This window comes from Rattus norvegicus, chromosome 5, assembly GCF_036323735.1.
Source record: "Rattus norvegicus strain BN/NHsdMcwi chromosome 5, GRCr8, whole genome shotgun sequence".
Classification (NCBI taxonomy): Eukaryota; Metazoa; Chordata; class Mammalia; order Rodentia; family Muridae; genus Rattus; species Rattus norvegicus.
In genome coordinates, this window is record NC_086023.1 from 157,126,077 (window position 1) to 157,149,316 (window position 23,240).

General features: G+C 53.2%; 1 protein-coding gene and 1 non-coding gene across 2 annotated transcripts in view; one reads left to right on the plus strand and one right to left on the minus strand.

Moving 5' to 3' along the window:
• The window catches only part of Iffo2 (intermediate filament family orphan 2), a 46,047-nt gene that overhangs the window by 11,988 nt on the left and 10,819 nt on the right, over nt 1–23,240 (plus strand). The window contains exons 2-5 of the mRNA NM_001134703.2: nt 16,605–16,665; nt 18,352–18,447; nt 19,783–19,923; nt 20,945–21,084. Of these exons, the coding sequence (NP_001128175.2) occupies nt 16,605–16,665; nt 18,352–18,447; nt 19,783–19,923; nt 20,945–21,084 (438 nt within the window). The remainder of the gene's footprint in view (nt 1–16,604; nt 16,666–18,351; nt 18,448–19,782; nt 19,924–20,944; nt 21,085–23,240) is intronic.
• Nucleotides 7,869–7,935, minus strand: Mir6215 (microRNA 6215). Its single transcript, NR_106677.1, has one exon. It is a non-coding gene; the product is annotated as a microRNA 6215 (primary transcript).

A 23,240-nucleotide genomic window follows, 5' to 3' on the forward strand; every position in this document is an offset into this window, starting at 1 on the left:
TCCTTCCCTAGCCTTAAGGTACAATTAAACTGTGAGGACTTAGAGATACTATTTCATCTGTCTTCTTTGGTGGTCACATTATCCCGTGAGTTGGCCTTTCACACAGAGTGGGAGCCCCCACTTAGACTCTGGCCACTTGGGTTCACCTCACAGCCCCCTCACCCTGGCAGCCTCAGTCTTTCTGTCTGGGAAGTGGGCATATCCCCTTAGACATAGGTTGTCACAGGGTTCTGTGACAGAATGTGTTGTGACAGATGCTAAGGGGTGCTGGCCCTTAGCAGTACTCTGTCCTTGGCCCTCCCCAACCCCCACACAGTGGGAACTGGCCTACTTCCTCCTGCTCCCAAGGCAGAGCTGCCTTTTGTGTTCTGACATTTCCTCTCCTTAGCATGGCCAGTGAATAGGAAGTCATGTCCTTTCTCCTCTCCAGAACTCTGTCCTCAGGCTGACCAGGAGAGAGGGCATGGTGTGGCATTCGGGGCATAGGCTGTGGCTGCCAGGTGGCAGAAATTGGGGAGTGTCTCTGTCCCTGCCTCCCCTGGGATCTTGGAATGTCTCAGTCCCCTCTCTGTGTGTTGTGGAAGTGGCCCTGTTGGCTGCCGGAGGTCTGGCTCTGGGAGTGGGGGTGGGGGCGAGCTATTTACCCAGAGGACTTAGCTCATTCTACCAGACTGAGAAATGGGCTCATATTCCATGCCCTCTCCTTGGGATTGAGAGTCAGGAGTCAAATTACAGGGTTCTGTCTGGGCCCCAGGGGACAGGCGGGTGGCCTCCTGGGACCTCACAGAAGGCCTGTCCCAGGCCTTGGCAAAGGGGGTGACATTGAAGGTTGGCTCAGTGTTGTTTTCCAGTGCTGACGTCAGGGCTGGGGTTTAGAGTTTCCTCCTAGACAAAAGCTGCTTTGTAGCTTTGGGTGAGCTGAGCCCAGGAATCTCATTCCAGGTGGGAGGCTAGGTGGAGAAGAAGCAGGGCTGGCCACAGGAACCCTCAGAGGCCTGGCCACCCTCAGACCCAACACCACTTTGCTTCCGGGAGGCACCATGTGCCCCTTCAGATGAAGCCTCTTCATGCTACTAGGAGGGAGCTGGTCTCTCAACCCATTATACAGGTGGAAAAACTGAATCTTGGAAATGTAGCAACTGAGTATTTGTCTTAGCCAGAGAGTAGCAGAGCTGGCAGTGGGCCCGTGGGCCTGGGTGTCTTTAGCTTCCAGGATTCATCTCCCATCAAGCCACACCTCACCTCCAGCTTTGGCAGCATGTTTAAAAAAGTCAGGGCCCCCAGGAGAAGAACAGTGCAGGCAGAACTCAGCTTTCATCAGGGACAGGTCTGACTTCCCTCTCTGAGACTTTGGATCAGAGCGTGTGTGACATGTGTTTGTCTGTGTGTGCAGGTGTACCCACACGTGTGCACATGTTAGAGAGGGTCCCTCGACAGTCTGTCGTCACAGGAAATGATCCCAGGGAGGCCTGTGGATAGGTGTAAAGTAGCCATTCCAGGGGACACCTAGCACCTTTTTCTTCTCCTTTTCAGGATCCAGCCATCCACCCATTTTCCATCTATCTAACCATTCACTTTTCCACCCAACCTCCCACCTGTCCATCCACCCATCTATCATCCATCCATCCATCCATCCATTCACCCACCCACCCATCCATCTATCCACTCACCCATCCACCCATCCATCCACCCATCCATCCATCCATCCATCTACCCACCTACCCATCCATCCATCTATCCTCCCATCATCCATTTGTCTATCCATCCATCCACCCACCCATCCATCCATCCATCCACCCATCCATCCCCCTATTCATCCATCCACCCGTCCATCCGTCCATCCATCCATCCACTCTCTATCCATCCATCTGCTTATCATCCAACTGTCTGTCCATCCATCTGTCCATCTGTCTGTCCATCCATCCTTCCTTCTTCTGGACGCCAGTGCTTGTTCTTCAACTTGAGCTTTGGAAACGACTCTGTGTTTGGGGGTTTTCCCAGTCAAAGCAGAGCAAGAAGAAGCCTTACAAGTTCTCGGATCCCCACCCCCACCCCCTTCTCCCAGAGAGGGGCCAGTGACTGTCCAAGTTACACAGTAAGTTCCAGGCAGAGCCAGTATTCAAGCCAGTCCTGTGTCTCCCCTTTCTACCGGGGTGACAGACAGCTGTCACCCTTAGCTGGCAGCTGCCTTAACTTATCCCCTTCCCCCTCCACTCCTTTGGTGTTTGGTCTGTTATGAGACACATCTAGGGATAGTAGAATACAGCCTTGGGCTGGATCCCAGATTAGTTTACCAGCTCTGAGCTGCCGTCCTCAACCTGAGTATCAATTAGTAGAACTCCTGGGAGCCATCTTTTCCTTGCTGGACCAGTTTGAGTCCCCCAAGCTAGAAACATTGAAAATCCTGCTCTCAGTTCATACTGCTCCTCTGGGCCTGCCCCTACGGGTGCCTTCCAGCAGCCTTTTCCATTGGGACAAGCCTCCTGGCCTCTAGACATAGTCCTGAATGTGTCGTTCCGCTTTGTGGTTCTCTATAGAACAAGGAGAGAGGTCATTTGAGCATCACTGCCTGGGGTATGAGGCAGCTCCATGCCCTGTCCTGAGGGTTTACCTTGACCCAGACACAAGCTAGGGTATGCTCTGTAGGAGCGTCTGCCTGGGCTTCAGGATCCGGCTGGAGTCCTGGAAGGGAGACGTACACCCTTCTCTGGACTCATGAACCCCTCAAAAATAGAACTGGCATGTCTCTCTGGCCCAGGCCTACCCTTCTTGGTGGGGAAACTGAGGTCTGGAGAGGTTGAACCCTCTGTGTGGCTATGGCTACTCAGTCAACACAGCAGAGTTGAATGCCAGCATTCACCAGTGGCCATGTTTCTGTTCGGACAGAGCCTGGACCTCGGTAGGAAGGGGCTGTTCTGGACTGGTATTCCAAGAAGGAAGAAACCAGTGCCTTGTACCTCCATAGATCACCTTCTGTGTGTGTCAGGAGGCCCGAGATTCCACTCCAGACCCTCACTGGGCCCCGGGGAGGCCCCTTAGTTTTTCACCCCAGGTGGGTGGCCAGAAGGCCTGAAAGTGCACTAGTAAGTAGTCAGAAGATGTGCTCTGGTGGCAGGGCAGGAAGGGGTTAAGCAGTTCTGCCTGGGTTCCCAGCTGGTATCTTGGCCCCTCAGGTCAGCCAGGCCATCTGGCTGACAGATGCCTTCCTGTGTCCCATCTGTCCCAAGGCAAAGTCACCAGGAGGAGACCCGTCTGCTGCCTTTGTGAACCTGTGGGCAAGTCGACTTGCCTACTCTCTGTCCCTGTGAGTCTAGGCCACTTGGGAAGGGCCCACGGCCAGCAGGCTGGCCTCCAGCCACTCTCCCTGATGCCTGGGGTCTCTGCTTTATGGTGAGAGAATCTGATCTTTCAGTAAAGATAGGCTGAGAGAGGTGCAGGACCAGGCCCAGGGTCACACAGTGGGTCAGTGTGGACAAGGCAGGACATGCACGGCTCTTGATCATAAGCTTATTCACCTAGCAAACATCACTTGAGGGCCTACTGTGTGCCTGATAATTGGAACTCAGGGAGTAGGAACTATGAGAACAAAAGTTCCAAGGGAGGAAGGGCACACTGTACCCTAGCACACACTCAGGGCCTGGATGCTGTGACAGCTCTTTCAGAAGCCAGCAGCCGGCCCTGGGCACATCATCACAAGCCAGTGTTGTTACTCCATTTTACAGATAAAGCAACTGAGACTCAAAGAAATGAATTTAGGTTTGCTAGATTCACTGGCTGGGGGGTGGGGAGTGGTGGTGTCTGAGTTGGGTCACCCTTGCTGGTTTGTAATGTGCTTGCCATATGAATACAGTGACCAGAGTTCAAGTCCCAGAACCCACATAAAAAAGTGGAACACAGAGGTATGTGCATGTGATCCCAGAGCTAGAAAGCAGCAGATGAGGGGTCCTTAGAACTTGCTGTCTGGCCAGCTTACCCTAGATGGCCAGCTCCAGGTTCAGGGAGAGATGCTATCTCCAAAGAAAGACAATAGAGAAGAAAGAGGTGGGCAGGAAAGAATGACCTCAGGCTTCCACACACAGATGCACACATGTGCATGTGTTCCCTACAGATGGACATACACATACATACATACTCATACACACACACACACACACACACACACACACACACACACACACACACACGTGAATTGGGTGGTAAAGGGTCCTCTATCGTGCTGCACAGTGGGTTGGTACTCTTGTAGGCTTGCCATGGACAGCACATGGGGACTCTTTGGGCTGTGGAAGGAGCTACACAGCGCCACCCAGGCCTGGCAGTCCAGAGCGGGGCCCTTAGCACTCTGTATTTGGAACGTTAGTGAACCACCTGACGTCATTTCTGATCTTAGGGAAACTGAGGCACCCCCTCCTCATCCTTCTCCCTTCTAGTAAATCACCTGGCTTAAGAAAACTAGTCTGGGCCTTGGGGTCAGAGAGACCCAGGTTCAGATCCGGCCTCAGCCCTGTCACAGGACACAGAAGTAGAGGAATCTGCTGGCTGAGGACACGTGCCCGAGACCCAGTCACTTCCACTTCCAGTGCTGTGACCCCGGCAGTTGCTTTACTTCTTGGCCTTCGTGTTCTTGTCTTTAGAGCAAGCATAGTCGTAATTCCTGCCACATAAAGTACCTGTGAGCTCAGTTTCCCCAACAGCCCAAGGCGATAAAGACACAGGAGACTCCAAAAGGATACTGTGCCAGGGACCATGACATCACAGAAGTCTCTGCGACTCCTTGCTCCAGTTCATCCTCTCCATCCTGAGGGAAATGACTGCGTAAAGGAGACCTGGGTCTCAGACAGAGGTGGCAGTGACCCTGTGTGTTGAAGTGGGGTGCCTGTTACCCACCTCTGTCCTCCCCTCTGGTTCACCCCAAGTGCCGAGGTTACCATAGCAACCCAAGTTTGCTAATAAGAAACAAGTCTCCCTCCCCACTGAGCAGTGTTCAGTCTCTCAGCTCCTCCCCCTGCTTGGGCTAGCCCAGTCTAATTGCCAGTCCCAACACAGCCGGGAGCCTGCCTCTTCCCAGCCAATTAGACTGATGACGGGAGGGCGTGTGCAGGCACTCCCTGCTGCAAGCCTTCTGTGGTTGCGTCAACCCTCGGGTAATTGGTAGGTCCTCTCAGTCTTCGGCCTGCCTCCTGGAGAAGCCTCTGAAGTGTCTTCTTCCCCTTGTCAGTGGCATGGCCTGAAGCACAGCTAGCATGACATGTCCTGCCAACTTCTGCGCTTCCCCTTGAAGAACAACCTGGACACAGCGTCCATTCTGACATGATGGCATCCTGTGTTCCCGGCTTTTTTTCTGACCTGTCTGGAGAGCCACTATGTACTTGGCCATTGTAATTTAATCCAGGCAGGGTCTCTCCCACTTTATAGATCAGGAGACTGAGGCCTGGGCAAGGGACTGGCCCCGTGTGAACCTGTCCTTGCCTGGCTATGGACCTGTCATTTGTCCGGGCCTTAGATGATGATAAACTCAGGGTCTGAGGCAGTGGCATGACTCTGATGGGACATCACCGAGCTTCTGCCTCACACTCAACCTGCTGCCACTCAGCCACTGGCAATAAACAGTGAGACCTAAGGTGCATATTAACTTTCCAGACTAGCTTTAGGGCTTGCTTTTCTGAAGGCTATAAACATACCCTGGGTGGGGCCCACACCCTGCTGGGCACAGGCCCTTGGAGTCTCCTGCTTCTGGGCTCGGGGATCCAGAGACCGTGGTGCCCAGACCCACTGCTGGCTTCTGACACTGGGGACAGGGAAGTGGACAGTCACTGAGCGCTTGACCAGCATAGGCACTGAGGCATTGTCCCGCTGAAACCCTGCTGTAGCCCCAGCATTTCCAGAGCTGGTAGGCCCGGGTTTCAAGGTGGACAGGAGAGAGTGGCAGAGCTGTCCTGAATTGTGGAGCTGAGAGCTTATTTTTGATCTGAGACAGGCTGGATAGTTTAAACTCTGAGCTAAGGTGATCGGCAGGTAACAGAAATCCTATGAACCCAGTGACTCGGAACCATGTACGTAAGAAGGAATCTGGCCCTGACCTAGGGGGCAGAAGGGATTTCCAGAGAAGGCGGTGTATTAGATGAGTCCTGAGCTGGTATTAGATAAAACACAAAAATAACAAAGGTGTGTGTGTCTCTGTGTGTGTGTGTGTGTGTGTGTGTGTGTGTGTGAACTTCTAGACCTGAGCTGACATTAGATAAAAAACAGAAATAACAAAGGTGTCTCTGTGTGTGTGTGTGTGTGTGTGTGAACTTCTAGACCTGAGCTGACATTAGATAAAAAACAGAAATAACAAAGGTGTGTGTGTCTCTGTGTGTGTGTGTGTGTGTGTGTGTGTGTGTGAACTTCTAGACCTGAGCTGACATTAGATAAAAAACAGAAATAACAAAGGTGTGTGTGTGTGTGTGTGTGTGTGTGTGTGGTGTGTTTAAATTCTCCTAGACCAGTGGTTCTCAATTTGTGGCTCCTTTGGGGCTTGAATGACCCTTTCACGAATGTGGGTGGGTGGTAGGGTGGGGTGTGGGTTGCAATTAGATATTCTACATATTAGATACTTATGTTATGATTCATAACAGTAGCAAAATTACAAATACAAAGTAGCGACGAAATAATTTGTGGCTGGGGATCGCCACAGCTTGAGAAACTGTTATTAAAGGATTGCAGCCTTAGGAAGGTTGAGAACCACTGTTCTGGACAGAGACAAACTCACATGCAAAGGCCAGAGGTGAGTGGGGTCAGGGGTCAGCTGGAGCTGGAGACAGGAATGGGGATCCTGCTTTTTCCTAGCTTCCTGGGCATCCAGAAATCATGGGCGCCACACCCACCAGCCCACAGGTGTTTTTTTTTTTTTTTTTTTTCCTTCGGAGCTGGGGACTGAACCCAGGGCCTTGCGCTTGCTAGGCAAGTGCTCTACCACTGAGCTAAATCCCCAACCCCCAACCCACAGGTGTTAATAGACCCCATGACTTTAGGAAGGAGGATTTGGGTGGGGTTGTTGAATTAATATTTTCTGTTTGGCTCCGCTGATTTTTTGTTTTGTTTTGTTTTCCTCCCGTCCACTCTAAGTCACTGTAAAATACTCCTGCAGTTTCAAACAGTGAGTGTGTATGGGGTGGGGGGGGATGAGCAGGTGTTTTGTTTTGTTCTTTTCTTTACGGTTGAAGTGGTTCTGACTGAATATATGTGACATGGTTCTAAAGTAAAACCAGTCAGGCAGAGGGAGAGTGTGTCAGTCTGTTTTCCATTGCTAGAACAAAACACCCAAGACTGGGCAACTTAAAAAGTTTGGTTTGGCCTGCAGTTTTGGAGACTGAAAAGCCAAGTGGCACGGCTCTAGGCTGTTACACCGGGGTGGATGACATCGTGGTGGATGACATCTTGACGGGTGAGAGCGAACCATTGCCTGGTGAGCCAGGAAGCAGGAAGCAGGGAGCAGGGAGCAGGGAGGGGCCAGGTTTAACCTTCTGTAACAACCTCTTGAGAGAACCAACCCAGGCCCCTGAGAACCTTAATCCCTTTCAAGGTAGGCCTGGGAATAGGAAGGAAGTCATTAGCTTGGGAACCAGGTGACCTGGATTATTGAAGTTTGAATCCTGGTCTGTCCACTGAAGGCTAGTGTGTTTTGTCCCCTCACTGTTCCCTGCTGGTCCCTTTAGATAGACAGAAGAAATAGCAGTTGACTGGGGCATTGCTTGAGAAGGTTCTGGGCCCTGAGAAGTGAGTTCATGGGCAAAGAACATTCCCTGACTGAAGAGCTCTTCTTTAAGTCAGTGACCTTGACTTAGTGACCTTGACTCTGTGTGCACACCTCAGTCTCTGCCCCTCCCCCACCCCCCACCCTGGCTCTGCAACCCTAAACGTTTTCTGAGCAGTGTGCTAGAGCACAGGGGCAGGGGTTTGAGGAGCCTGGAGCAGTACTATCACTGAGGCTAAGGAGTTGCACGGCCCTGGGCACAATGTTAGCTAGTGCTTTGGCCCGAGCCTCAGTGTTCTCATCTGTAAAGTGGGGTGATGGTGTCTGGCTCAGTGGTGCGAGGAGAACATGAGTTGGTCAAAGACTCAATGAATGTTAAGGATTGTGTGGACAAAGCAAGTCTCTCCTGCCTCGTAGGAGCACAGTGTCTGACCACAGGGGTAGCCGATGGACATTTTGGATATAGCAGCAGCGTACGCAGGAGAAGGCAAGGAGACAGTGGGAAGATCCTAGCCCTGGAAGAGGCTCGAAGTGGTGCCCCAGAAGCCTCACAGTGGCCTGCTACTTGGGACCCAGATTTCTTGCCAGAGAACACCCTAGAGTCCTTCTCCTTTGTGGACTGGGGCAGCGTGCACTCACTCGTGGGCTCTGGTCAGAGGTGTTGGCAGCGGCATCGTTGGTCAGCATTGCTGTTTGGCGCTGTTTGCCCAGCACGTCGCTCAGGACTGTGGGACAGTGAGCATCCTGTAGCGGTCCCTACACTGGGAAGCAAGACAGACAAGGACACTGGACAACAGGACAGTGGCTTGTAAAACAGTCAGGTGACCCATGATCCTCTGGGGCCCACTTTGCCTGCAGATCCACCAGCTGGCCCAAAGGACACTCTCTCTTTGTTTGTTTGTGTTTTTTTTTTTTTCTTTCTTCTTCTTCTTCGAGACAAAGTCCTTTATGTAGCACTGGCTGACCTGGAGCTTTCTCTGTAGACCAGGCTGTCCTTAAACTCATAGAGATCCTCTTGCTTCTGCCTTGAGAGCTCTGGAAGTGAAGGTGAGTGCCACTATGTCCAGCCGTGATGACACCGTTAACGCCTTGTGCCCGACACCAGCAGGCACCTCCTCCTTGCATTTCACATGGCCATGGTGGCCCTGGTTGGGAGTGACCTCAAAGGACCAGGCAGAGCCCACTAATGCTTGGGGTGCGTTGTGGGTGTGGCAGGCCCATACAGATGTTTGTCCGCAGAACGCTGGGTGGCATTAGCACCTGGCTTCTGTCCCCCTGCTGCCCATCCTGTGTGCTTCTGGTCCCCCACCCAGGTGGGTGGCACTTCGCTCACTGTCATGGCAATCACCAGTGATTATAAGGTTGGGAGCTTGGGGGCCACATAGCCTGACGCCATCTGGCCTGTCACAGAGTTTGTGAGGTATGCTCTCCGACTGGCTGTCATGAGAGGGTCCTGAGGCAGAGGTGAGGAGTGGTCTGCATGCCATGGCACGCCTGTTCTGGGCTCCCTCCATACAGTATGTTCTGGCATGGTTGCCAGCAACCTGGACATCCAGCGAGGGTAGGTAGCTTGCTCACGCCCGCGTAGCTTCCTTAGGTTAGATCCATCCGGGACCTTCACACTCTAGAGCCCCTCCTCCTCTCTCCATTATTGATTTAACCTTCGGGGCTCACGTCCCAGCTGACTCAGACTTTGGTGCTCAGTATGGAACCATGCGGTTGCCCTAGCTGTTTGTCTAGGGACCGCAGGAATTGGTTGCTGCCTGCTCTGGTGGTTGGTGAGAATCAACCTAAGTTAGCCTCCTGCTGTGGCCGAGCGCTAAGATATTTTCCCCGTGATCACACAGCTGGATGGAGGCAGACCCAGGGCTTCCTGAACACTGCTGGCCACCTCGGGGCTCAAAGGAGTGGGAGCAGCTAGGGTTGTCATGCTCTGTCTCTGCCCCTCACACAGAGACCCGGTGGCTCCTCACACAGCCTGGAGCTGCCACTGGAGGCTGTTCTTGGTCGCTGGCAGACAGGCGCTGGCTGGACACAGTCTGTAGCAGCATGTGGCTAGGGGCGTTGGAACTGTTTGAGGGAGAAGGAGACAGGACTGAGCCTCCGCATGCTCCCATTCCTGCCCTCGCTTGCAACTAGGCAGAGGAAGTTCCGGGGCACTCTTCGATGAGGGTTGGCAGCTGAGCCGGGCACTATCCAGGACAGTACCGCTCATCATGTAGGGGCATAGCCAGAGTATGCAAAAAACACTGTGGTTGCAATTCCAGAGAGATCCCCACCCCCCTGCACCTGGTACTGGGTCCCATGTCGCATAGATTAGCTTTGCATTCCTTACAAATCCGAAGCTGCTTTTATTATTATTATTATTATTTATTTATTTATTTATTTATTTATATGAGTACATTGTCACTGTCTTCAGACACACCAGAAGAGGGCATCGGATCCCATTACAGATGGTCGTGAGCCACCATGTGGTGCTGGGAATTGAACTCAGGACCTCTTAACCACTGAGCCATCTCTCCAACCCCCCTGAGGCTGCTTTGAACTTCTGATCCCCCTGCCTCCACCCTGGAGTGCTGGAATTACAGGTGTGCACCACCATGCCTGGTTTACATGGGGTTCTAAGCAAGCATGCCGCCAATGGAGCTGTATCCCCAGACCCGGGAAGGATTCTCGTTGATGCTATCACAGGCGAGTGGGCTGAGGCCCAGGGTCGAGAAGAGACTTGCCCAGATTACGCAGTGAATTCGCTACAGCCAGTACTCAAGATCTCCTGACTCCTCACTCTCTACCCCCCTCCCCGCCCCTGTGGCTTGCAACCTAGCCTACCCTCTGCCCAGGAGCCTTGCAAGAGGGGTCAGATTGTGAATAGGCTTCTGTGTGTGTGGTGGCCCAGCAGTGTGCCGGTGCAGGACTGGAGGGTTCCTTAAAATCCAGCCCCATTACCAGCCTGCTGTCTGGGCTCTGGCCTGCTCCAGCTATTACCGCCTGTAATGGGATCGGCTGCCTGGGTTAAGTGTTCACATTAAATTAATACCTCCTCCGTGGAGACAATCAGCTGGCATTTAATTTGTGTTTCCTTCCGAGCTGCGGAGTGCAGCTGGGCAGCCCTAATGGGCATGTCTGTGTGGCAGCGTCCCAATGTGGTAAGGTGGGGTGGTGCCCGGAAGGCCAAGGCAGGTACAGGTGAGTGGGAGCATGGGAGCGAGGTCCCTGGCTGTCGCCTTCACAGCTGTATGTATGAGCTGTATGCTCATAGTCCAGGGAGGAAGAAACCAGGAGAAGAGGGAAGTGCTTCATGGGTTTGTGGCTCAGCCTTTAGCTTCCTGAGGCACGGGCTGGTGGTTGGTAGGGTGCCCCACCCACCTCTACCCTGCTTCATTTCTGTATTCTGTTGCAAACCCAGAGGGGCTGGAGTACAGAAGGGAGGTGGGGTACAGTGAAGATCTAGACGCAGTCAAGGTTACTGAGCCTGTTTGGAGGGTGCAGGGAAGCTGGTGAGGATCTGGGTCCTCCCAGAGGAACCAGCCCTGGGTTGTGTGGTCCAAGGTTGGTCTCTGCTGAAGCTCCTCACTCTGCTGGAAACCCCTTGTCCACCCATACCTGGCCCTGCCACAGGGCATAGGTAGTCCTGCCACAGGGTAGCGGGGCGATTTCCCCTTCATGAGTGGGGTGGAGCAGAGAAGGCCTAGGCAGACCATGGGGAAGGAAGCTGCTGCCCACCCCCACCCAGGGCCAGGCCCACGCTTGGCGTAGAATGAAGTTTTCCACTGAGGGCTCCAGCCCAGCCTCACCTGCGTCAGTTTCCTAGCACCTGAGTTGGCCTGGGTGTGCCTGCTGCCAGGCGGGACCATTCTTGTTGTCCCCCCTCCCCCTGCACCCCGAGGCTCCCACCCAGCAAGCACCCTTGCCTGCCTGGCCTGCTCCTGGAGCCAGACTGAGCTGAAATGCCGGATGTGATGCTCTGCCAAGTCCCGGGGCCTGGGGCTGGGAGTCTTGACCCCTCCTCGTCCTCTTCTTGCAGAGTGGTTCCCACAGCTCCCCTCAGAAATGGGGACATGTTTTCCACTTCGTTGGTAGGGAACCAACACTCACAAAGGGAGATGAACTTGCCCGGGATCTCACAGCTGGGCGATGTGGGAACAGGCGTTGGAATGTTACCAAATGTGGAATCTCGGTCTATAACCCAGAAGAAGCCAAGTTCATCCACCCATCCTTGAGAAGCTAATTAAAACAGCCAAATTAATACTGTGAAGAAGGAAGATGGATTCAGTGTGGACAGAGAGTGATCCCCGCCGCCCCCCACTCCAACCTATCACTGTCTGACTTCACTCTCATTGGTTAAAACTGTGTGGAATCCTTTTGCCAGGAGACGAGGTTCCCTTCTGGCTGTGGCCTTTCTCCTTGCGCCATTATGAGATTTCTGGGGTAAATTCCATTTCTTGAGGTCCATTGTTTCCGTGGTCTGATAGTCAAATCGAGGAAGCCTAAGCGCCTCCTTTTTAGAATGTCTTCATTTCTACCAGTGTCGCTTCCGTCGGTACAGTGTGGGGCCTCCAGGACGGACTCTCCCTTGGCCCTGGGTTGTCTACCATGCTTTAACTATTGCAAGGGCTGCACCCACTTTCTTCTTGGGCCTCTGAGCCTTTCTCTGACTGCACAGGATATGAGAGACCCATGAGTCAGCCCCTCTTTCAGCCGCCTCAGATTGGGTTTCCGTTTCTCCATAGCTAGGCTTCGTGGGCTTCTTCCTGCCTCTGTGTGTCATTTTGAGCTCATGCAGGAGGCAGAGCCACTGGCCTGGTTCAGGCAGCTAGGACTGGGCTGGCTTTCAAGCTGCCCCCTCCCCCCAGTGGTCAGCCGAGATTTCTCATATGTCACGTGGTCCCAGCACAGGCTCCTCAGGAATGCTGAGAGGCCACATCTGGCTGCGACGCGGCTGCCACCTCCCCCTCCAGCTGCCAGTCGCCCACATGTGTCTCTTCCGCTGAGGTGGTGGAGGGGCCTGGCTCTCGAGGCTGGCGGGGGCTCCTTTGTGCAGTCATTTCCTCTCACTGCATTGATTGTCTAACGTCTCTGCCTCTTCTCCTGGCCTTGAAGGGCTGTAAGTAGTGGGAGGGGAAGGCTTCTCTTCTCCTGCCAGCTTCCTGTCCTGGATGTGCTTTTGCCCCTCCCCCAGGAGGGACGCCTGAGCCTAGTAGAGAGAGCTTGGCTGTGCTGGGAATGTGGTTGTGATTCCCCAGACTGGGAAATTAGAAAAGACGTTGGGGCAAAGCTTAGACCGAAGGAAGGGGCCTGAGTGTGAATCATTTCATTCACCCATCCCCCCATTCATCCCCTCTCTCATTCATCCACTCTCCCATTCACCCATCCCCCATTCATCCACTCCCCCTATTCATCCCCTCTCCCATTCATTCACCCCCCCCATTCACCTTCCTACCCACCCACCCATCCAACCCATCCCCTTCCATCCAGTAAGGGTGAGCAAGATGGCTCAGCAGGGAGCCTGAGTTCAATCCCAGCACCCCACATGGTGGAAGGAGAGACCCATTCCCATTCTGTTCATTGAATAGCTCACTCCTACCAAGAAGGGATAGGGAGGTCGGCCTCCATCATGGACTCAGCTCTCCCTTTGAAAGGTCTCTCTCTCTCTCTTTTTTTTTTTTTCTAATCCCTCCTTGCTTCATTTAGCCAGGGCCCAGGCTGCTCAGAGCAAGGTGAGGCTGCCCTCAGACCCTGGCATGGTGATGAGGGTAGAGGTGACCTCACTTAGAGGCCCATCACTGTCCCAGGCTTCATGGAGACCCTTAGGTGTGAGCTCTGAGCCGCCTGGGAAGACACAGCCTAGTCCCTCAGGCTGCCTTAAATCTGTGGCATTCTGAGAAAGAGAAAAACCATTGTGGAGAGTGAAGCAGGTGCAGTAGAGCAAAGACCACCCCTCCGGTCGGCCTGGGAGAAGGGAGAAGGTTCCAGAAGGTGGAGGAGGAGGAGGAAGAAGGAGAGGAGGAAGAGGAGGAGGGAACAGGCTAACCCTTGCCAGGAGGCTAAGCAAAGCTTCCTCATCTTCAACATGGGAGCAGTCCTTGGGGGATTAAACACACCTGACAGGAATACACCCTCCTCTCTAGTTCTTGCACCTGTCACACCACACTTAGGAGAAGTTGGATGGATGGACGGAGTGTCGAGACAATGTAGAACCAACCACACTTCTGCTCCACAGATGGTCTCTTGAAGGAGACCACAGCCACCTGGCTTAGCTCAGAGCCACACCCTGGGAACAAAGGTTTTCAGGAAAGCGTGGCCCCAAAACTTTCAAGTGAGTGTCCCCTCCTGGTGGCGGGTGGTCCTGTGCCTTCCTGCTGCTCTGTTCCTCGAGTTTGCAGGCCCCCCTCCCCAGCTAAGCTTCCCTCTATGGGCAGCCCTGGACAAGGTCTGGATTGTTTCTGGGGAACTGGTGGTGAACCTCAGTCAGCCACTCTGTTGACAAGCTTTCGGTGGAGCAGGGTCCTGGAGAAGATATTCCACTTGCCTGTCCCCTGATAACCCAGGCAGCCAGTGTCTGAAGGGCAGAGATTTTCTGCACCGTCAACGCAGCAGCCAATTGTGCCAGGCTTTCCTGCTGCCACCCCTGGGAGGGACATCTCTTCGCGGCACCGGGCTCAACCTGTGCGGCCAGCTGCTGCCCACATTCAGGGTCCGTCTTTTGTCTCCTGAGGGGCAGAGAACCAGCTGCCCACCTACTTCAGCTTCGGAAATAAAAGGCCCATGAAATCATTCGTGCAAACTCATCCTTGGGGTGCAGCCTGGGAAACATGATGGAAGTGGGTGCAGGGTCTAGGGTGAGAGGGAGGGGAGCCGGGAGGTCGAAACACTGGAGTGTCTGTGGGCTGGCACCACCTGGGAGCTGTCTGCCTCGTGCAGACCTGCTGAGTTGGGTTTTATGTAGGGGCAAGATGGCCAGGTGCGGCCAGGCTGAGGGAGGTTCGAGTCCCAGCCCCCTATTATCAGCTGTGTGGCTTTAGGAAAGTTACATCATCTCTCTGAACCCCAGCTCCGTCATTGGCAAAGTAGTTCTGGATAAAAACCTGAAAGGCTTAATAATTCATGTGAAAGCCAGCGTGTGTCTGAGGGAATGCGTCTTGTATGTGAGACCCAGACAGAGACATGCCTAGGTGGATGGTAGGCTTGACCTCTGGCTAGATGGATAATCGGAGGAAAGGGGTGTCTGGAGTGGTGTACTGTTCTCTCTTCCTTAAGTTTTGCTTGGTTGCTTCTGTGGTTGGCATGAAAGGGCCTGGCTCCAGAAGCTGGGGTGCAGCCAGTACCACACACTTACTCTCATTTTTGGCTGCCCCTCCCTCCTCCACCAGAGCAGTGTGGCCAGGAGTGATGATTCAGCCTGGACGTGTGTCCTGGGCCTTCTCCCCTGAGGAAGCCCCAAATGTCCTAGGCTGCTACTAGGGGTGAGTGTAACCTGGCACCTCTTCCCTGCACAATGCTCCTACACTCCTGGATGAAAGATGGCCCAGGGTTCAGCCTCAACCCTGATGTACTGTGTAACCTTGAGCAAATGTAGCCTCTCAGTTTGCCTCTGTTTGGGGCTGGAGGGGGGGGTCATCTAGGGAGACAGCCCCATTCACTTGAAGCCCTGAGGTTCCCTCTGTGTCCTTTGTAGTTCCAGACTGGAGCTCAGGGCAGACATGGGCCCCGCTATGCCGTCAGTTAAGACAGAAGTGGACACATGTCCTCTGGGAGCCTGGCAGGGAAGGCTTGTGTGGGGAGAGGAGGAATTTTCCTCCTTGTGTGCAAACAGTATCCATTTTCTCTTGTTTCCAAAAGCTGATGATGTAACCAGCCCTTCATCCAGTCCTCCCCTCTGGCCTATTTTTAGCCTGGCCCACAGCATCTTAGACTTCAGACTTCCTTGCTCAGCGACCATGTAGGGAGGGTAGCATAGACTGAGGAAAGACAGAAGCCTGTCTGTTTGTCCCAAGGTGGAGGAGGGCAGGCTTAGGGAGGTGCTCTGGGCAGGGAGCAGACCTTAGCGAGGTGCTCAACCTCGGAGGCTGTATCCTGGCTCCCCCTGTCCGGGCTGCACATTGGTAAGGGTCTCTCAGCCATGCTTTGTTTGACTGGAGGAGGCATGGGGAAAATGGTGCTATGCGTCTCCACACTGCTAGAGGCCTGAGTTGCCTATGTAAACCTCTCTAGGGAGAAGCTGGGGCCTTGTCTTTGTTAGTATCCCAGATTGACCCAGCTTCCTGGAGCAGCCCCTCCCAATTGCACGGCTAATGTTGGGTGCCCAGATCCTGTGTGCTTAGTTCCTGTCTTTTCTTCTTTAGCTTCAACCGATGTCGGGGGTAACGTTCTCTACTTAGGGTCTGGTGTACGAGTAACACTGCAGTAGCGTTTCTTGCCTACGGGTTAGGTGTGTGTGCCTTTGTGCGGGGATATTTAACTGCTGAGCTCAGGCCCCACGTGTGTAAAAACTGTAATACCTGCACAGGCCTGTAGGGTGTGCTACAGAACACACAGCCGTCGTTATACAGTGTTTAGCATGGAGAGCTTGCTTCTTGGGGTGCAGAGGAGAGTCCTAAAGCCCAGCTTTGATATTCTTCTACCTTGCAGTAAACAGCTGAACCAGTAGTTGCATGGAGGAGGCATGTGTCCCCTACAGTACCGTGCTTGTGCCTCAAAGGTGTCCCTGTGACTAGCGACGGTCCACTGTCACATCACTCCTCCAATCTCTAGGCTGGGAGCTCCTTGAGGACAGACAAGGTTTTCCGAGGCATCTTTCTGCCCTGTGGGAATGATGGGGGGCTGGCTGGCAGCAGGAGGCTCTCTGACCATTTGTTCTTCTTGGCTGTTGCAGGTGGGAGGAAGAGCTGGCCAAATGTATGAACCTTCAGACCATGGTGGACACGCTGCAGGAGGTAAGGTTCTGGCGGGTTCCCAGCCAGAGCTAAGCTCACAGGCTAGCTGTGGGACCCTGATGGGGGCGCTGGAGAGATGGCTCAGTGGTTAAGAGCACTGGCTGCTCTTCCAGAGGTCCTGAGTTCAAATCCCAGCAACCACATGGTGGCTCACAACCATTTGTAATGGGATCTGATGCCCTCTTCTGGTGCGTCTGAAGACAGCTACAGTGTACTCACATACATTAAATAAATAAATCTTAAAAAAAAAAAATGAACCCTGATGGGAAAAGCTGGGCAGAGAGGCCCAGCTTAGCCTCTGCCCTGATCATAGGCACTGCAGGGCAGAAGAGCTAGGGGCTTGGCGAGGCTGGGTCTTACTAGGTGCCCAGGGCCACCTACTTCCCTCCTCAGCTTCTCAACTCCGCACATGCTGCTTGCGATAGGTGGTCCTCAGGTCCCTCTACCTTCCAACTGCAACTTCCTCAAGTTAGGACTGATGTCTTGGCGAGAGCGGGGGACACAGGGATCCCCCAACCCAAGATCAAAGGGCTCCCCTGTTGTTGCTCACTCTGGCTTCTCTGCATTCAGGGCTGCCCAACTCCTGCTCTTACATGGGGAACCGGAGCAGCACAACTTATTCTCAACCTGTTTTCCTTTCTTCTGTTTTCTGACACGTTGTCAAAACCAGCGACACCAAGACAAGGCAAAGCAGACACCATTTTTTTTTCAACTGGGTGTGGCAACTCTACCTGTAATTACTTGAGAGGTGGAGGCAGGAGGATGAGGGGTTCAAGGCCAGACCGGGATGCATAGTATGCTCCAGGCAGCTTGGGTTTATGAGACCCTAATGCAATAAAACAAAATCCTTTTTGAAGTTGGGCTGGAGGTGTGTCTTGGTGGCTAAGCACTTTTCCTATCTTGTGTGTGGCTCCAAGTTTAATCTCTAGCTCTGAGAAAAATTAAAAATTAGAATTAATTATAATTAAAAAAATTAAAATTACTAGCTAGGCCACGGTGGCACATACCTTTAGTCCTAGCTCTCGGGAGGCAGAAGCAGCTGTATGTCTGTGAGTTTGAAACCAGCCTGGTCTACAGAGCAAGTTCCAGGACAGCCTCTCGAAAACCAAACAACAACAGCAAAAGGAGTTTAAAGCCCTGCTCAGCTACCTAAGGAGTTTGGTCCCCCTGTCCCCAATTATTAGAAAGAGGCAAATGTCCTCTTTTCTTTTATAGTAAAGTTTTTTTTTTTTTAACATATTCACAGTCAGATGTTGGAAAAGTTCACGAAATCACAAAGGATCAAAATTGTCTGCAGTTCTGCTTTCTGGTGTATCCGTTTGACGTGTGACCTCCCCCACCCCCACCCCCTCCTGATCACACCTCACATCCTAACTCACACCTTGGGATGCAGGTGTTACACTGACAGACACAAAGTTTCAAGGCCAAGGCTGGCCAGACATTGGCACCTGGTGGGTTGGGGGTTGACCTTGTATTTTTTTTTTAAAGTCTGGTCTTAAGCTAATTCTCCTGCCCATTTTCCTTTGCCACAAGTGACCCCCTGAAGTGTCACCGGGGCTCAGCAGCCAGAAGGGCTGAGGCACACAGTTGCTTAGCTTCCAGGTAGACATCTAGTGTCCGTGGCTCTGGGCCCAGGTATCCATCCTCTCGTCCCTTTAAAGCCTGCCTATCTCCATCCACCCGCAGGCAGCACAAGAAGCCGAGGCCATCCAGGAGGAGATGAACGAGAAGATCGAACGGCTCAAGGCCGAGCTGGTGGTGTTCAAAGGTCTCATGAGTGACGTAAGTGGTGTGGCGGTCACCCTAGGGGTCATGACCTCCCTTTCCCCATCATGCTTCATCACTCCGAGGCTCGAGCTCGGCTTCTACTTACAGTCGTGGCTGGCTGGTTTGTTCTGATGAGGGGTGCATCGGGGACCAGGAGCCTCCCCGCCTTCCCGACATTGCTTCCCTGTGTCTGAATAGAGTCGCTTTAACCCGCTGCTTAACCCATTGCCGCCCTCGGGGCCTGACATCTGTACGTGTTGCTCGACTCTCCCCAACTCGCCACGTGGCGGCGACCTTGGTGTCTGCAGAACGTAGGTGACTGAATGGTCTTGGCTGTGCCAACCCAAGAGACTTCGGGCTCAGGGAACCCGTCCTCCTGTTCGGTGTCCTTGTTAAGTTGGGAAGGACTCGTACGTTTGTCTTCTTGGCCATCTGGGGGCCCCTCTGAGCGATCAACCATGGGTGGAAATGTATGTTGGCAGCGTAGGCTTCCTTGACTCTGGGGCCTGAGTTTCTTGCCATCTTCAGGAAGCGGGGTTTGCCAGGAGAGCCCACCGAAAGGAGAAGGAGCCTGAATTTGGTGACTCAGCCTGGCTTAGCACCTGGCTTTCTGGGATATGCAGTTGAGTGTGGTTGGAAGAAGCTATGAGGCCTAGGTGGAGGCCACCTGGCTTCCCTACACTTGGGTGCAGGGGGAACCCTTGCTTTTTCTGTGTGACCCCTGCTGTCTGTCTGTCACCTGTGGCAGGATGAGAGAGAGAGAGAGAGAGAGAGAGAGAGAGAGAGAGAGAGAGAGAGCGGCCGAGGCAGGTACTCTAAGGGGAAGAGTGGGGCATGAGGATGGGAAGACAAGGGGAATCTTTGTGTGTGTGTGTGCGTGTGTGCTCACGTGGGCACATGTGTGTGCTAGGGAACTAAACCCAAGGCCTTGGCCTACCAAGCAGCACCGCAGCCTTGAAAGGATGTTTTCCAACAGTCACAGGCTTTGCTTGTCCTTCACTCAAACTAAACCAACATTGTTGGGCCCTGCAGCTCTAAGCGGGACCAGCACACATGGCCTCACATCTTCCCTCCTGAAGTCCCCATGTCCTGTCCCACCCTGAGTTGTGCCCACCAACCTCCCACCCTCAGGAAAGGCTCAACACCCTCCTCAACCAACTCCAGCGCCTGCCTGACCTCTAGGGTTCTCGCCACTCCTCTGAAGGCCCCTCACGCTTGCTCTGTCCCTTGCTCATGTAACCCTGCTGTCCTACAGGGCCTGCCTGACCCCTAGGGTTCTCCCCACTCCTCTGAAGGCCCCTCACGCTTGCTCCGTCCCTCGCTCATGTAACCCTGCTGTCCTCCCTGCAGCCCATGACAGACCTGGACACAAAGATCCAAGAAAAGGCTATGAAGGTGGACATGGACATCTGCCGCCGGATCGATATCACGGCTAAGCTGTGCGATGTCGCACAGCAGCGGAACTCGGAAGACGTGTCCAAGATCTTCCAGGTGACCAGGGCTGGCCCCGCTCACCTGTCTCTACCCCAAACCTCTTAGAGCAGCCCTGAGCTCCACCACACCCTGTCAGCTCCTTTTCCCCTCCATATCTCACTCACCTGGATCCTGAGAGTCACCTGACCTCACCTAGGGAAACAGGACTTGGGGATTTGTAATTAGAGCCGAGGAGACTGAGGACAGGCTGAGAAGGCACATGGCAGATCTCCTGGTCTCCAGGACGTGTTCTCAGGTCTACCCTGTGCCCATTGCTTCTCATGCAGCCTCTTTGTCTGAGATTCCACATTGGCCCATGGTGGGGAAGCCCTGACAAGATTGGGTACCAATGGGCAGTTCTGGAGAGGGACGGGTGTGGTCCTGTTAACAGAGGGTGTGTGCCATTCTCAGAAGTCTTGGGTCATAGTTTGGCTTGTGCTTTAGCCCAGGGCAGTGCAGTGTGTTGTTGCTTTCTGTGTGTGACTCTGGACATAGTCGTGGGAGGCCCCCCAGGGCTTTCTCCATCTCCTGCTTTCTTGCTGGGGACTGATCCATCCGGGGAGCTACGCAGCCCTCATTTGCACTAGTGTTTTCTGCTTGGAGCAGAACTTGGTGAACCCTCCATGCCTCTGCACGTGAGAGGAAGGTTCTGGAAGCATGCAGCTCTTTTGGCCTTTGTCAGGGTTTCTTGGTCCTTCGGGCTGGCTTTGAGACATCTCAGGTGATGGTGCCCTCATCTGGCCTATCCTTGTTCCAAATCATGGGGCTGCTTTTCTGGTGATGGGTGAGCCGAGCTGGCCCAGTCACTAGGCAGGACTTGGTCCCTGTGTCTGCGTTCTCCACCCTGCATGCCTCACACCTCATGCTTTCTGCTAATGCTGCCTGCTTTGTAGAGGACCCATGCAACTCCCTGCAGTGGTGGCTGGTCCCAGCCATATCCCATCCACTCCTCGGGACAGTGGTTCCCTCCCAGACTTACCCCTATGCTTCACCCCAGCCAAGCACCCTTGTTACCATGGTCTCTTCCTTCCCTGACCAGGTGGTCCCCAAGAAGAAAGATCGTAAGGTGGCTTCAGATGATGACATCTCCGAGCAGGATGGGGAGGTGAATCGGTTCTCAGATGAGGAGGTCGGTTCCATGAATATCACGGATGAGATGAAACGCATGTTTAACCAGCTGTGAGTACCCAAGATGCCCAGCCAGGGTCACGTGTTCTGAAAGAGTTTGGATTCTGTGTGTGTGTGTGTGTATGCACACACATGCACAAAAGCCAGCAGCGGTCAGCTATGCATGTCATTTCTCGGGCACTACTCACCTTGTTTCTTGGAGTGTCTCATTGGCTTGGGGTTTCCTGGTTACGTAGGTGGCTGGCCAATCGCCCCAGAGGTCTCCCTGTATTCCTTCCCAGTGCTGGAGTTACAAGTGCACGTCACCAGACCAGGCTGTCCTTGAACCCACAGGTCCACCTGTGCCTCTGCCTCCTGAGTGCTGGAATTAAAGGCATGTGCCACCACCACCTGACTCCATGCCTGGCTAGTTAGCGTGTGTGCTGGGGATTGAACTCAGGTCCTCAGGCTTGCAAGGCAAGCATTTTGCTCACCAAGCCATACTTCCAGCCTCTGGATTCATTTTTTTTTTCTTTTCCTTAATGTATTTATTTATTTTAAAATTTCATATCTATTTTCATTGTATGAATGTTTTGCCTGCATGTATGTCTGTTTGCCACGTGTGAGAGCCTGCTTTCTGTGGAAGTCAAGTAAGACATCAGATCCCCTGGAACAGGAGTTACAGAAGGTTGTGAGCCACTGTGTGGGTGCTGGGAACCAAACCCAGGTCTTCTGCAAGGGCAGCCAGTGCTCTTAACTGCTGACTCATCTCTCCAGCCCCCATTTTATTATTCTTTTAATTTTATGTGTATGGGTGTTTTGCCTGCATGTATGTCTGTGGACCATGTGTGTTCCTTGTGCCTATGGAAGGCAGAAGAGGGCATTCGATCCCCAAGGACTGGAGTTAGAGTTATGAGCCACCATGTAGGGTCCCAGTTGAACTTGGATCCTCTAAAAAAGCAACCGATTCTCTTAAGCATTGAGCCATTTTTCCAACCATTGGATTTTTTTTTCCCTGAGCAGGGTTTCTCTGTGTAGTCCTGGCTGTCCTGGAACTCACTGTGTAGACCAGGCTGATCTCGAACTCAGAGAAACGCCTACCTCTGCCTCCTGAGTGCTGGGATTAAAGGTGTGCACTGCCAGCTGCCATCCTCCCCACAGGGCTGGATTCCGTGTAAACAGTTTGGGGTGCTTTCCTGTTTTAAACCTCTCTTTGGAGGCTCGAGACCAGATATATTTCATGGCACCATCCATAGCTGGGTATCCAGTGCCTGCTGTATGGAAATGTACCCATGATGTCACCTGCTATCCCCTTGGTCCTATGGAACACCCCCACCCAGACAGGTGTAGGGGGTGATCATTTCAACCAGGATTGTCCTTCCTTGCCCAAGAGATGAAAAGGTCAGGCTTCTCCTCCCTCTTTGTATGTAGAGTCTGCCTGATGAGTTCATGAATCCTGGAAGGGCCAGTGGCATGGTGTCACCTTGGTAGGCTTTCCCAGCCAAGGAGTACACACACCCATCTTCCAGTCTCAGTGGGCTGTTGAACTGACCCTCACATGGCTCATGGGAAGAGCCTTTTTTTTTTTAAGATTATTTATTATATATGAATACACTGTAGCTGTCTTCAGACACACCAGAAGAGGGTGCCAAGATCACATCACAGATGGTTGTGAGCCACCATGTGGTTGCTGGGATTTGAACTCAGGGATCTCTGGAAGAGCAGTCAGTGCTCTTAACCACTGAGCCATCTCTCCAGTCCCCATGAAGAATCTTCATAGTCACCAAGTGTCCTCACTTTTGCCAAGCAGTCAAGGTCATTGTTAACCTTCGAAGGCTCTGAAGAGGCTCAACAGTGTATGACAGAGTTGGGACTTGGACCACAAGCTGTCACTCACTAGCACTCCCACACCAAGAGCTTCTAGCTGAGCAGCAGAGTCTGGCCTGGGTCAATAGGTGATGGCCAGGCAGCTGGTTCCAGTCCTTGGAAGCGCTGTGTGTGTGTGTGTGTGTGTGTGTGTGTGTGTGTGTGTGTGTGCGCGCGCGCGCGCTGTCTGTATGTGTCTGTGTGTATGTGTGTGTGTGCTGTGTGTGTGTGCATGCTGTCTGTATGTGTGTGTGCATGTTGTCTGTATGTGTGTGTGCATGTTGTCTGTATTTGTGCTGTGTGTGTGTTGTCTGTGTGCCTGTGTATGTGTGCTGTGTGTGTGTGTGTGTGCACGCGCACAT